The sequence below is a fragment of the Apis mellifera genome, linkage group LG13 (genome assembly GCF_003254395.2).
Source record: "Apis mellifera strain DH4 linkage group LG13, Amel_HAv3.1, whole genome shotgun sequence".
In the NCBI taxonomy this organism is placed as follows: domain Eukaryota; kingdom Metazoa; phylum Arthropoda; class Insecta; order Hymenoptera; family Apidae; genus Apis; species Apis mellifera.
In genome coordinates, this window is record NC_037650.1 from 6,783,108 (window position 1) to 6,796,299 (window position 13,192).

General features: G+C 42.5%; 1 protein-coding gene across 7 annotated transcripts in view; it reads right to left on the bottom strand.

Annotated features, from left to right (window-relative positions):
* The window catches only part of LOC552377 (diacylglycerol O-acyltransferase 1), a 91,446-nt gene that overhangs the window by 45,254 nt on the left and 33,000 nt on the right, over window positions 1–13,192 (bottom strand). For 2 of the 7 annotated variants that reach the window (XM_016915824.2, XM_006560311.3), the window contains 2 exons: window positions 8,133–8,241; window positions 427–578 (listed from right to left, as the gene is read on the bottom strand). The exons of 3 other annotated variants lie outside the window; for them this stretch is intronic. In XM_016915824.2, coding sequence (XP_016771313.1) covers window positions 427–578; window positions 8,133–8,241 — 261 coding nt within the window. The remainder of the gene's footprint in view (window positions 1–426; window positions 579–8,132; window positions 8,242–13,192) is intronic. 2 more of the 7 variants (XM_006560312.3, XM_624751.6) reach the window with 1 other exon arrangement.

Genomic DNA, 13,192 nt, shown 5'->3' on the forward strand with positions numbered 1-13,192 from the left:
GTGGGGGAGAAAGAGAGAGAGAGATAGAGAAGGGAGCGGAGCAGCCACTGTTGGTTTAGGCAAGAACGAATAGGATAGGGTTGGAACAAAGGAAACGCTGGATCAGATTTAGGATCTCGGCCGAGTCTCGCGCCAGGAACGGTGGAGAGGCCGTTGGTACAACGGTGGAATGTAAGAGGCAATCAGTGTGTTTGTACGTTCCACATAGGGGGGAGGAGGGGGAAGGATAGAGAAGATGGAGATTCGTCTGTAAATAGCGGGCCAAGAAAACGGAACTTGGCATAATTTTCCAAACACACTCTCCTCCTTTCCCTCCCTCCACGATTTCTTCTCGTTAACGAACTGTTAACCCCCTCCCCCCATCCCCAAACCGATTTCCCTTCATTAACCCGTTCCAATATTTACGATCAACATTCGTTCTATTACCGTGTCCATCGTGCTCGTCTTCGAAATTTATCCAGTTTAGTGGCGGGACGACTTCGTATTCCCGCAACGCTATGATTCGCGTGCGCTTTGAATCATGAATGGTCCCTCTCTCTCCCTCTCTCTCTCCATCAGCATCGAGGCCGGATTCTGCGCTAAAACGTTTACAAGCTTACTTACTGGGAGGTGGAAGCTTTAGCTGGAACGGAAATTACGTTCGAACGCAGCCGGATATGTGGCCAGGTGGGCGCCTTTCCGCGAATTTTGAATAACAAATCGCGGACCGTCGACTAATTCCTCGAGCCGTTCCCCCAACACCATCCCTCTCGAGCAGAGAGAGAGAGAGAGAGAGAGAAGAGGGAAGGGGGAACCGGAATAACTGGTTCGTTATCATGCCGTAATCCACTAGGATCTAGTTGAGCAAACGGGAACATCTATCGTGAATGGCGGGCCGTTTAGGTCGCGCCATTTTCCATCCCGGAATCCGTGTCACAGTTATCGGCGCGCAGCTCGTGTGACGAGGTAAAACTCTCACACTCCCCCTCCCTCCCCGAACATTATAAAACTCGCCCTTCGATCAACTTCAACCAACTCGGCGTTCGAACTTTCTTTTTTTTAAATTTCATTTTTTCGCTCGCTTGGATCGTCTTCTAGAGTCCTGATTTAGATTCGAGAAGAATGTTCCGGACAAGAGGAATGGTATTCCGAGTATTGTTTAAATAATACGCGCGATTTTGGTTAATTTCCGCGCGGAATCTCGCGCGATAAAATATATTTAACGCTCTGTATTAAGAAACGAATGGGGACTCATATTAGAAATTCTTCAACACCATCCCCATAGAGAGAGAGAGAAAGTAATTTTCCATTACATAACATTCACTCTTCCGTGGCAAATTACACGCTCCTCCGAAATTTGAGGCACAAAAAACGCGATCCTCTTCCACGCCTATTTATAAATTTCTTCGTTCTTTATTTAATCAAATTCGCTTCGTCATCCGTTATTCTCAGATCCTCAAAGCGATCTCTCTCTCTCTGTCTCTCTCTCGAAAAAAAGGGGGGGGAAGAGAGAATTCCTTCGACTTTCAGAGCACGGCTACGCGTTATTCACACCCAATATTCATCCCGGCTGCATTCCCCGGGACATGGAAACTGTAAAACAGCGTGTAGGAAACGGGAAGTGGCGCGGGGCTAAACGAGAAAGGAGAACGTCTTATTCCCGTCACGATCGTGAAATACGTCGCGCGGCCGTTCGCTTTCCGCGCCCTCCGCGTCTTTAACGTGTCACGCGCGTACACACGACGTTAGACACCGAGAACGATTAAATTTCTCCGGGAGAGACGCGACGATATCCTCGATTCCGAGGGAGAAACGATTCCTCTTTATTTCACACACGCGTGCATATATACGCGGGTTATTACGTTTCCACCCGGCGGAGGCGCGCGCGCGCTCGGATTTTACGGTTGAAGGGTGCTCGCGCTGCTCGTTACAACTTTACGCCGGGCATATCGAAACGCAGAGTGCGTGCAAAGTGCACCCTTCGGCCCAGATTTATGGGTCGGCGGCGAAATCGAAAAGGGTTTGAGGCGTGGAGAAATTTTTATATCGCGGATGCATACATACGTATATATGCGAGTGTAATAAAACGAGAGAGTTCGTTCGATGCGAGGATTCGAGAAAATAGAAAATATTCTTTTTTTCCGCGAATGGACAAGAATGATTGTTTAATGGCGATAAAAGAAAAGGTTTCGATCGCAACGCTGGAATCCTCATCGACGATGTCGAAAAAAGAAAAAAAATAAAATCTTTAAAGAGCGAAAACGATGCTCGTTCGTTCTCGCGCGGCTAGAATATCGGCATTTTATAGAAACGATGTTTCGGGGCGAAAGTAACGGGGCGTAAGATGAACGCATTTGTAACTGGGGGGACACCAGACACGCGAGAAAGAATGGTGATTCCGTGAAATATGTTGCCACGAGGCGGGGTATTATCGTCTCTGACGAGGAGGGAGAGGGAGAATTTTCTGGAGAATCGCTCCCGTATTTTTCAAACTTAATAATTCGCCGGCAATTTAATCGCGCAATTTCGAATGCAAATAATTTGATGGAACAGGAAGGATTTTTCGAATAAATATTTATCTTCGCCGGTGTATTCAAACATTTGTCGCATCCATCCGATAATTCACCGCAATTAAAACGGAGGGCGGTGCGCGCAGTTTAAAAAACGCAGGCCGCAATATCGGAGGCGCGGTCGATAACGCGATTACACGAGCGGGAAGATCGTTTTTTACATTGACAGCGAAACATTCCACTGTGTCTCGATAAACACGTATCTCTCACCGGCCTAATTAAATCCGATGAAATCGCGATTCATTGCGAAACGATTCGTTACAAATCGATGCGCATTTGTTACCCTCCTCTTTTTTCTCCTCTTTCGTCCCATATTCTCTCTCCCTCCCCTCCTTTTTATCTTTCTCTCTTTCTCCCTTTTCACCGTCCAACAAAAAAAAATCACGAAAAATCCCGGTTACTCGTCGAGGTGTCGCGCGTCCAATCACGCTTCGAAGACGAGAATACTTGTCCTGCGACAATATGATACCGAGTACCACTTAACAGCGCGAGTAAACACTCGACACCTTTTATTGCATTTGCGGGCTGCAGCTAGGCGAATGGATGCCGGGAGGGACAAAGACGCGAGTTGAAACACGGTGGCGCGAGAGATACCGAAATGGGGAGAGAGAAGGGTAAAAGGGGTCGGCCAAAAGCGAGCCGAAAGAAAGAAGGAAAGAGGGGTAGGAGGCGTAGGTCGATAGCTTCGTGTCACGTTTCTACTGGGTGTCGCTCGTTGTTCCGTAATTCGAAAAAGAGAGGAGAGGAGGAGGAGGAGGAGGAATGGAATTCGGAGGACGACCGCTCGTCGATATTTTCCTGGCCGCGTAATTACGACCATCCACCCTCTCCCTTCTTCCCTTCTTTCCCTAGTCGCGTTTCGATTCTTGCTGGAAATCAGCCCGATTTTCTCCCTCCCCTCCCCTGTCTCGTGTATTCGCCTTTCGCAATACCGCCTCCTCCCCCGCCCTGGCCAAAGTTCGTCACAGGGAAACGAGATCGCGATCGACGAGTGCACGAGCGTGAAAATTAAATCGTCGATCCGTGGTGCCGCGCTCTCTTCTCCGATCGCCCATAGCGATCGCCTCTAGCAAGGGACGCGGCGTAAAAGCGGTAATTACCGAAGGAGACAAACGATTGGACAATTCGCTCGCTGAAAAACTCGATACGAAACGGAGGGAGAGAGCAACGACGTTCGATATTCGACGAATCCGCCCTTGTACCGGCCCAGCCACCCTCCTCTCTCTCTCTCTCTCTCTCTCTCTCTCTCTTCTCCCTCTCCCTCTGCTTCTGACTTTAATGGTACGCTGCATCTCCAAAGAACGGGAGGGGAATCACGTGCCGGCAGACAATTCTCTCTCCGGCGCATAATATCAACGTGTCCTCAAGATCCTCGGGCTTTATCGTTTATTCAATTGCGCCCTGTTTGGGAGCAAATTATATTCCCCCTTCGTGATCGCGTACGTTAAACCAGTCCTCGCCTGCTCGTGCATAATGGAAATTTCCGTTTGTTTTAAATACGAATGATAAAATTGTTGATTCTGCGCGTCACGGAAATAGATGATACGTCGAGAATAATTCCAGCCTGGACACTGGGAGGGAGAGAAAAAGAGGGGAGGAAGAGAGAGAGAAAGAGAGAGAGAAAGATGGATCGTTAACGAGATCGATCCGGAGTTTTTCCATTAACTACCTTTCAATCGGCACGAATCGTCGCGAGTTACTTTACCAGTGTGTCGGAAGAAAAATCACTCGGGCCCTTTATGCAATTTCAGAGTGGCGCTCGCGACAAATGGAAGCTCCGTTTCATTAAATTTACACCCGAGTGAAAGGCTGTCCCCGCGCTTTTTCCCTGCAACGACGCTAAGTGGCGGGCATTGACGTCTTTAATTCCGGCACCCGGCAAAGAGAGCCTCTCGAATAAAACCGCTCGTCGATAATTACGGAGGCGCGGGAGGGGAGGGGAGGGGAGGGTAGGAGTTGCTTTGCGTCCTTTCACGCCGCCAATCAAAAGACAAAACTGCTTTGAAACGCAGCGCGCAAAGACCTCGAGCTTCTCGACGAGGAGGAGCTCGTATCTGCTCCCCGCGTTTTTTTCTTTCTCTCCCACTCCCTTTTCCTTTTCTCTTTCTCCCTCCTCTTCTTCTTCTTTCTTTTCCTTTTTTTCGAGAGTGCACGCTCTCTCGCGCGCGCATACGTGAGTCGTTTCGTGTGTCGAGTCAGAGGTCGAGGATCTCGACGAACCGACCGAGAAAAGAAGAAGACGGGAAGTAGAGAAGGAGGAGGAAGGAGGAGGAGGAGGAGGAGGAGGAAGGCCGACGACTCTTGTTCTCTTGCTCCGCGGCCCACTTCACCCGCGCCCACCTTTAGGCACAGACTTCACAACTTTTAAGAAGCGCTTACACAACCGGATGTACCGACCAAGTTGACGTATGAATCTCTATGTGGCTCACGTGTCGTCGACAACACGACTTTTCTCGCCCCGTTTTAAGGATCCCACGTATCTATCCGTCCTTCGCGTTCTATTCCTCTCGCCACTTTCTTCCCTTGTTTCAACCCAGTTGTTTGCCCGTTTTCCGAAATACGACCACAGCGAGGTGCAACGACAATCTAACCGACTTTTCCTTCTTCGAGAGCTAAAAAAAATAACACACATAACGATAAATGTACCGTTCGTAAAACTTTCCGCGCGGGAAAATTTTATTTCTCTCCGTCTCGCTAAAAATCTTTCTTCTATCGTTCCGATCGATTTATTATTTATTTTTCTTATTTCAAGCGATACGATCGATATAATAAAAATTTCCCCTGTTTTCGAAGAAACATTTAAATCAAACTTTCTTGATTTATCCTCACGCAACGGAACGAAGAAGAAGAGGAAGAAGAGGAAGAGGAGGAGAAGAAGGAGGAGAAAGAGGAAGAAGAGAAGTCGTACAGTTTCCCGGCCCGGCGATAAAAGATCCGCAATAAACTCGGGCGACTCGGTCGAGGAAAGAATAACTCGGAGGACATCATAAAACCTCGGCCACGAACGCAAATCGTCGTATACACCAACGTCCGCGAAAAAATTCCCCAGAGAGAGAGAGAGAGAGAGAGAGAGGAAGCAACTTTCTTATTATTATGCCTCTCGTTAGTTTTAATCCGCCATCCTTTAATCAACGCGAAACATCCGCCCCCCTTTCTGGAGAATAATTTAGAAGCGATCTTTTACGATGATACGTCGCCCTTTTTTCGAAAAGGAAAAAAAAGAAGAAGAAGAGGATCCGAATTTCGCGAAGGAAATCGGAAGGATCCGATATCGAAAGGAAGATCGGGCGCGCGTCCATTGCCAAAGATGTTTTAATTTGAAATTCTTTAATTAGAATCCCCTCCTCCCACAGATTCTTCGATGCGTTTACTCTTTAATTGCTTTTCTTCGATCGTTCTTGCCCCAAAGACGTCCCAATGAAATCTCTTTTAATTGAGATTCGCAACCCCCGCGGGCAACTAGATCGGCGAGAAACTTTTTTACCACGGTTTTTCTCACCGACTTTAATTATTTGTTTGGGTTCTACAAGCTACAGGTTGGATATATATATACATGTATATATATATGCAAGAACCTCGAGATGGTAAACAGCGCGAATTTAATTGTCGACCGGAATCAGATCCGTCGACTATTTCCTAGAATTTAATTAAAAGAAATTCGATCAAAAATAAAATGTTTTGACGAGAGGAAACTATCTCTTGGAACTATTCGTGAATCGGAAAATATCTTAATAAATAATTACGATTGAACGATTGAAGAGCCGGTTGAAGAAACGTTTAAATAATAAATGATTAATAATAATAGAAAAGGAATCGTCTAAAATTTTGATCTTTCGTAAAATGTTATATTTTCGTGAGATGAGGTTCGTCATTCAAAGATATCGTAACAATAATAGAACTGCAATGCGACAAACAAAATGAAATTTAAATAATGGAAGATTAACGACAAAAGAAGCTCGTCTAAAAATTTGATTTTAAAACGTTATATTTGATTTGAAAACATTACTTTTGAAAAATATTTGCGAATGTATATTTGATCGAAAAATATCGCACGAAAATATTCATGATTGAACTGCAAATCCGACAAATAAATGAAATTTAAATAATAGATTAATAACAAAAGAAAAGATAAAAAAAAAAAAAAATTGATCAAAATATATCGTATTTCTGGGGAGGGAGGCCGGAATTATTTTTCGAAAAAAAAAAAATATTTTCAAAGTGTGTTCGGGGTGGGGAAATATGGGATATAAAAATATCATGATTGAACTGTAATCCGCCAAACAAATGAAATTTTGTTTTCCTGCTAATTTAAACTTCAAACTTCACCGGCATAATCGAACAATCGATCGAGTCGTAGATCAATCGTTGCCTCCCCTGTGTAATTGCATTCGTGTGCACGATGACACTCGACCGTCGGATCTCACGGATCACCGTGCGTATTGCATTTAAATAGAATTTTTGATACCCCGCTACAACGCCCGCCCCGTCGCGTAACGAGAATCCAAGCATCGCGCCGACGGCATAGAACCGAAGGTGGACCGATCGAAATCGGCCGAAAATTAAAAATATCGCGTTAATGAGCGCGAATCGCCGACGTATATCTCGTTGATCGACGTGATATTGGCGATCGAAGCAAGAGCGAGTAAAAATGGCGAGACAATGGATTCGATTTACATCGATCGAGATAATTAAAAAAGAAAGAAAGGAAGGAAGAGAAAGAGAGAGAAAGATATTCGAAAAGCAGACAGCTATACGATTTAAATAGCATTCTTTTGCGTAACTTTTGCAATGGCAACGATTACAACGCTAACGTCGTATATACGGTAGCGTTTCGATAATTAAACAGCTCAACGGACACCAATATCGCGTGAAAAGAGAAACGATGCTCGAAATTCACGGAATGCTATAAAGTTTCATTAAAGCTGAAAGTTTCGATTCGACATTCCTTCCTTTGTACGTCCCCCGATTCCCTAAGCTTTTGCATTTTTGCAACTCGCGCAGACGGAATAATTCAAAATTGTTCGCCCGTAACCATACGAGCTATGCACTCGTAAATGGACTTACAAGTTTCCCCCGCACGTGGCTAAAAGTGTAATATTCGCTTGCGAAACACTTGCCTTCTTCTCCCCACCATTCGGGCTACCTCTATACGTTATCGTTTCTTTTCTTCAAGAAAAAAAAAGCACGTGAAAAGTAATCTGATCAAAAACAACGATTCAAACGACAATTTTAATACAACATTGGGAAAAAAATTACAAAAATCATGCGATATTTCCGATTAATTTCGTCTCTATCAAAAAAAAAATTCGTATCGTTAAACAACTAAAACGCGTAATAAAAGTTGAATCGTCACGATTTTCTGGAATTTAGAATCAACGAATTCAAGAAATAACAATTTCCATTCCAAACGATCCCTATATCATCTTATCCAGAAACGTTACGCCACGCGAAGACACCGTCACGACGTTCTTCCCCCCTCCCCAATATTTCATTTCGATGGATCGCCATCGTGCACGCGGGCGCGAGCATATACACGGAATCGAGTATCGCGTTGAATGAAATGATACGTAAAATGGCGCTTACACAGACTGAATCCGGAATCCTTCACGTGGATGACCACCATCGGCATCAGTACCATCACGATGAGGTTTACGATGTGGAACACCATTCCTGGCCCATGAGCTATGATATCCTGCGGCACAAAATAGAGAGGTACAAGTTACGGGCGGAAGTCGGTTGCAGGGAGCGCGTGGCACATGAAACCAGGCTAGGAAAGGGGAAGAAGAGGTGGAGGACAGGCACTAAAGCTTGGAAGAAGGGGGATGAGGTGGGGTGCGCCTCGAACGCGGCATCCTCGTCCTCGGCCGCGGGGAGGGGTGATGGTGACCAGAGAACGTTCAGCTTCTCAAAATACGAAAGCTGAAACGCAGTCCGTTGAACTACCGAAAGTCGTTTATTATCCATGCAGAGGCCCCGTATCCGGCCACGTCTGTTGCAAAATCCACTGCCAAGCGGAACCATCTCGCTTGTCCTGCAAGAACTCGCTTATTTAAATATTGCGTCGCGATATTTAAGGGCTCCTTGATCCACGAATTAAAGGGATTCATATTCCTCTTCCAATCTCACGCGTTAGATTCGATCGATCGAATCTAATTCGTCATCTCTTCGATTCGATTCGTCTTTCTTTTCCTTTTTTCACTTTTCGTGCCGTGAAACAATCGGCAATAATTACGTCGATAAAGAAAAAATATTATACCGTTGTTGCTGTCGGGCTCGCATTTCGAATTATTCGGCGCGGATTATTCTCCGTTCGACTAGTAAATCGTAACGAGATATCACTTATTCAACTCGTGCAGCGCGATAAAAAATGAAATGACAGCCGGGCCAGGGTTAATTATTTAAACTCATCGTCCCTGCCCACCTCCTCCTCCCCCCAATTTTAATACGCGCCTACTACTACGCGGGATTACGCGTTCAAAATACACAGGCGGTAAAAACCAAACCGTGCCAGTGATGAAACATTTTCATCTGATATAAAATATTCCGCGGCACGCTTCCGCGTTATATTTTCCGCTGTCAGCCTTAGCGCCGTTCGCTCAGCGCTGTTGAACCCGCTCTCGAAAGGAAGATTGTGAAAAAAAAAAAGGAAAAAAAAGAGGAAAGAGAGAGAATAGGAAAAAAAAAACGGAGGGGGAGAAAAATAAAAACAACCATTCATTACACATCCCTCCCCATTATTTATACGCAGAGAAACTTTATTTTGGGCGAGTAAAACAATGACAGGAATTTTTCACAGGAATGTCGCCACGTTCGAAAAAAAGCGAAACGAAAGCAACACTCCTCGAGATGAAAACTTCTCTACTTACGAGTTTGCGATCAACGATCCTTCGAGAGATCTTTTATGAATTCCTTGCATCCAATTGGATCCAAACTGAAAGGCTATTTGTCCGCAACTAAACCGAGTCTGCAACCAGTATGTCGGGGCAAATATTTACGAAGCGCTTGACCCAATTACGGAGGGACAAAAGAATACCATGAATTTGAAGCGAGGTCCGGCAAATTGCACAACTGAAACATTCAAGCGCGCGCGGGACACGAAAATCCCCTCTTTCCCGTTCGTCTTCGCCAGGTACAAAGAGAGAGAGAGAGAGAAGGAGGGGAATTGAACGAGGCAAGCATAATAATTGGCCACGCGAGGAGAGGAACGAAGAGAGGAACCCCTCTTGTCTCTTTGATTGCGATCACGGGACGATCACGGGGTGATAGAAAGGTATTAACAGGAAATGGAATTCCGGCTGATCGAATTAACAGGACATGTTAATCGAGACAAATGGATCTATCGAGATAATCAGCCGAGGTAAAAGCCATGCTAATACTCGCCCCGTAAAACCGTGACATTACTTACGACGCGTCCGCCACTCTCGACGTTAATAAAATGCGGCCATTTGCATTTTAATTAGTAAGCACGCTTCGGTCTTTCGTGTTATTTTTTTCCCCCCCTTCCTCTCTCTCTCCCTTTCTTTCTTTCTTTTCTTTTTTTTAATCTATTCTCTTCTCCTTTCCCTATTCCCTATTTTTTTACTCCCTTTCCATATTTTCTTTTTTGTTTTCACGCCGTATCCTCCTCCCTCCTATACATATATATATATATATATATTATGCGCGATACATTTCACAAGCTTGATAGAGAGACTGATCCCTGGAAAATTGATAGGAGGGCGTAGGGACAGGGTTGAAAATTGCACCGCCTGGCTCCCTGTTAGTTTTGGGGATTAATTTGTCATGTATTATTCATACACACAGGGTGATTATTCGTATCGTCAAATTATTCATACTATGTTGTTCCCGTGCGATCGTCATTAGTCAAATTATTACTCGATTAGCGGCCGACGATTAATCAGCCTATGGTAATTATCAAGTTCGGCAAGGTGGCCATTGCCACTCGTACCTATACCGCTTCGTACCTATACCGGCCAGGAAATTAGCTCCCAGAAGAATGTAATTTCGACCGCTGACTCCGCGCGATATACTAATTACACGTTAAAATGTATCGTTTGCAAACCAATCGTACGTATGTTCGACAAAATTTAATTAAACTACGCGTATCTCGTATAAAACGTAAATTTAATCGTCGAAGAGGAAGGGGGGGAGAGGGCGAGAGAACGATACAACTTTTGACCGTGTAACCCCGCGATTGTCCCGACGATAATCGTACAACAACCGGTAATATTCGGTTTTGCAATTTGTTTAACGTATCGCAAATACGCAAGATTATTTAAATTAATTAGTTAATGAAACTCACCTGATATAAAGTTGTCGAATAACAGGTCGAATTGAGATGTTGAACGCAGATATGGAAATATATAACGAGATATTAAACTTGAACACTCGAAAATACATTGTAATTAGCGGCACAGAGGCGACGACGCGACCGCTCCAAGCGAAATCCGAATGACGACTGATTTTAAAACTGGTTTAAACTAGAAAGGTTACCGAGAAATATTACGGCAATTGCGTCGAAGGTTAATACCGATAATCCAAATTCGTAAACACGTATACGTATTCGTTTACATCGAACGCGCCGCTCTACTTCCACTTTACGTATTGTAAATATTATTTAGTAGATTATTTTAATTATCGTACCATTTATAATACATGATACGCAATATTATATTATATTATATTATATATATTATGTATAAAATATATTAAAAATGAATATAACTTTTACATACTTTTTATACATCCAGTTTTTTGAATATACAAATAATATTTCTTTCCAATAACATTTAATTGCATTTTTTCATGCGACACCGGTGCTATTTTTTATCACTGTTTTTTTTAGAAGAAAAACAAATTTTATCTATTTATAAAATTCGTACAAACCGATACAAATTTATCAACTTTTGTCTGTTTAAAATAATTTTGTAAATTTTTTCTTTTTTCCTATTCATTAATTAATTTTGTAATTTAAATAATTTTTTCACGTACAAGATCCAGGAATGTATCCAGGGATATATTATATATATTCACCGAATATTATACATTCAATATCGCTAAATTTCACCTACCAAATATCCGTATAATTGAGTGAATCAATTACTCGGCGCAAATTTAACCAAATTTTTTTCTCCCTTCTCTCAACAATGAAGCCTAACGACGAAGCCAAGCTCGGACCGAGGGTCAGTTTTTCGAAATTCGTGGAAAATTTAGATTCACAGAGGACAGATTGCTCCTTCACGTTGATCGATGCACACACGATGCGGTCCCCGTGCGGAGGACTTGGCAATGTTTACGCTAACACGATGGCAGACGTGTATTTGCGTCATCGCCAAGGGGAATATACGATATAAGGTATATAGACGTTATCCAGAGCATCGCTAATTCGCCTCGACACGGGTAGGAGAGAGAGAGAAAGAAAGGGGAAGGGGAGAGAGAGACGAGAGAGAGAGAGGAGAGGATGGAAGTCACGCTTTGCAACGTTACGCTAGGCCGATCATCGAAACCACGATGAGCGTATCAACGGCTGGTTTGATCATCTTTATGACTTCGCGATAAGAGAACGGATTCCGTGTTAAACTAAGTGTTATCGCGTGTGATAAACCTTCATTTTTCACGATGTGATTCGTTTTTTTTTTTTTTTTTTTTTTTTCTTTAATCGCGAAGTGAAAAGTAACCGAAACGAACGAATCGATTTAACCAATGAACCTTCTTCATCGATGCGAGATTTACAAATTCTCGATTTTATCAGTGTATATAGATTGTATAGAAAATGTTTCGTTAATTTCGTTTTGTTTAATTCGCTCTTTATATTTGCAAAATGTATAAATGCGTTACTTATTCGATTAATACATAAAAAAATATGTTAAAAATACGTGTGTCAATGAAACACATTCGGGGAATAAAGGAGACCGTGTCGTTAAAATTTCTTTCAATTTCATATTTTTTTCTTAATTTATAATCGCCTATAAATTCTTTTGGAACGCATCAAATTTAAAAATAAAATAAAAGAGATTTTACCGATATTAGATATTAATACGCATGTTTTTTATTTATAAGAATTTGTTGGAAAAAAATGCCAAACAATGCTAAATACGAGAGAAGAAGATGAAATAAAAATTTATGCATTATAAATTGCGATTCCGGAATATGCGTATAAAAAAAAATATTATAAAAATTCGATAAAAATGTTATAAAACTAAATTTCAATTCAAGAAATAATTTTTAATAATTTTTTCCTGTATAAAGTAGGAATGAAGTAATATTCGACGAGAAATGTGTTTATAAATTTCGATCGTTCGATATAAAACGCCCTTTCTAATATAAATAAAATTTAGAATCAATCGCGATTCAGCCGTCGTCTCGAGCGGTCGTATCGCCGCTCCGTGTCGCCAATTACAATACATTCCGATATATTTCCGTGGAATTTAAAAATTTCTCTCATAAAAAAATAAAAAATAATTAAATTCGATCTTGAATACTCATAAATAAATATCGAAATGTAAATATCCAAAGCGCGATTGGATCGCTTCGACTAGTAAATCTTTCATTAACGATGAATAAAAAATCACGAATCTTTAACATACATATGTATAAATCGAGGAAAAGTTTCGTTATAATATATGTAATTCCGATATATTTTC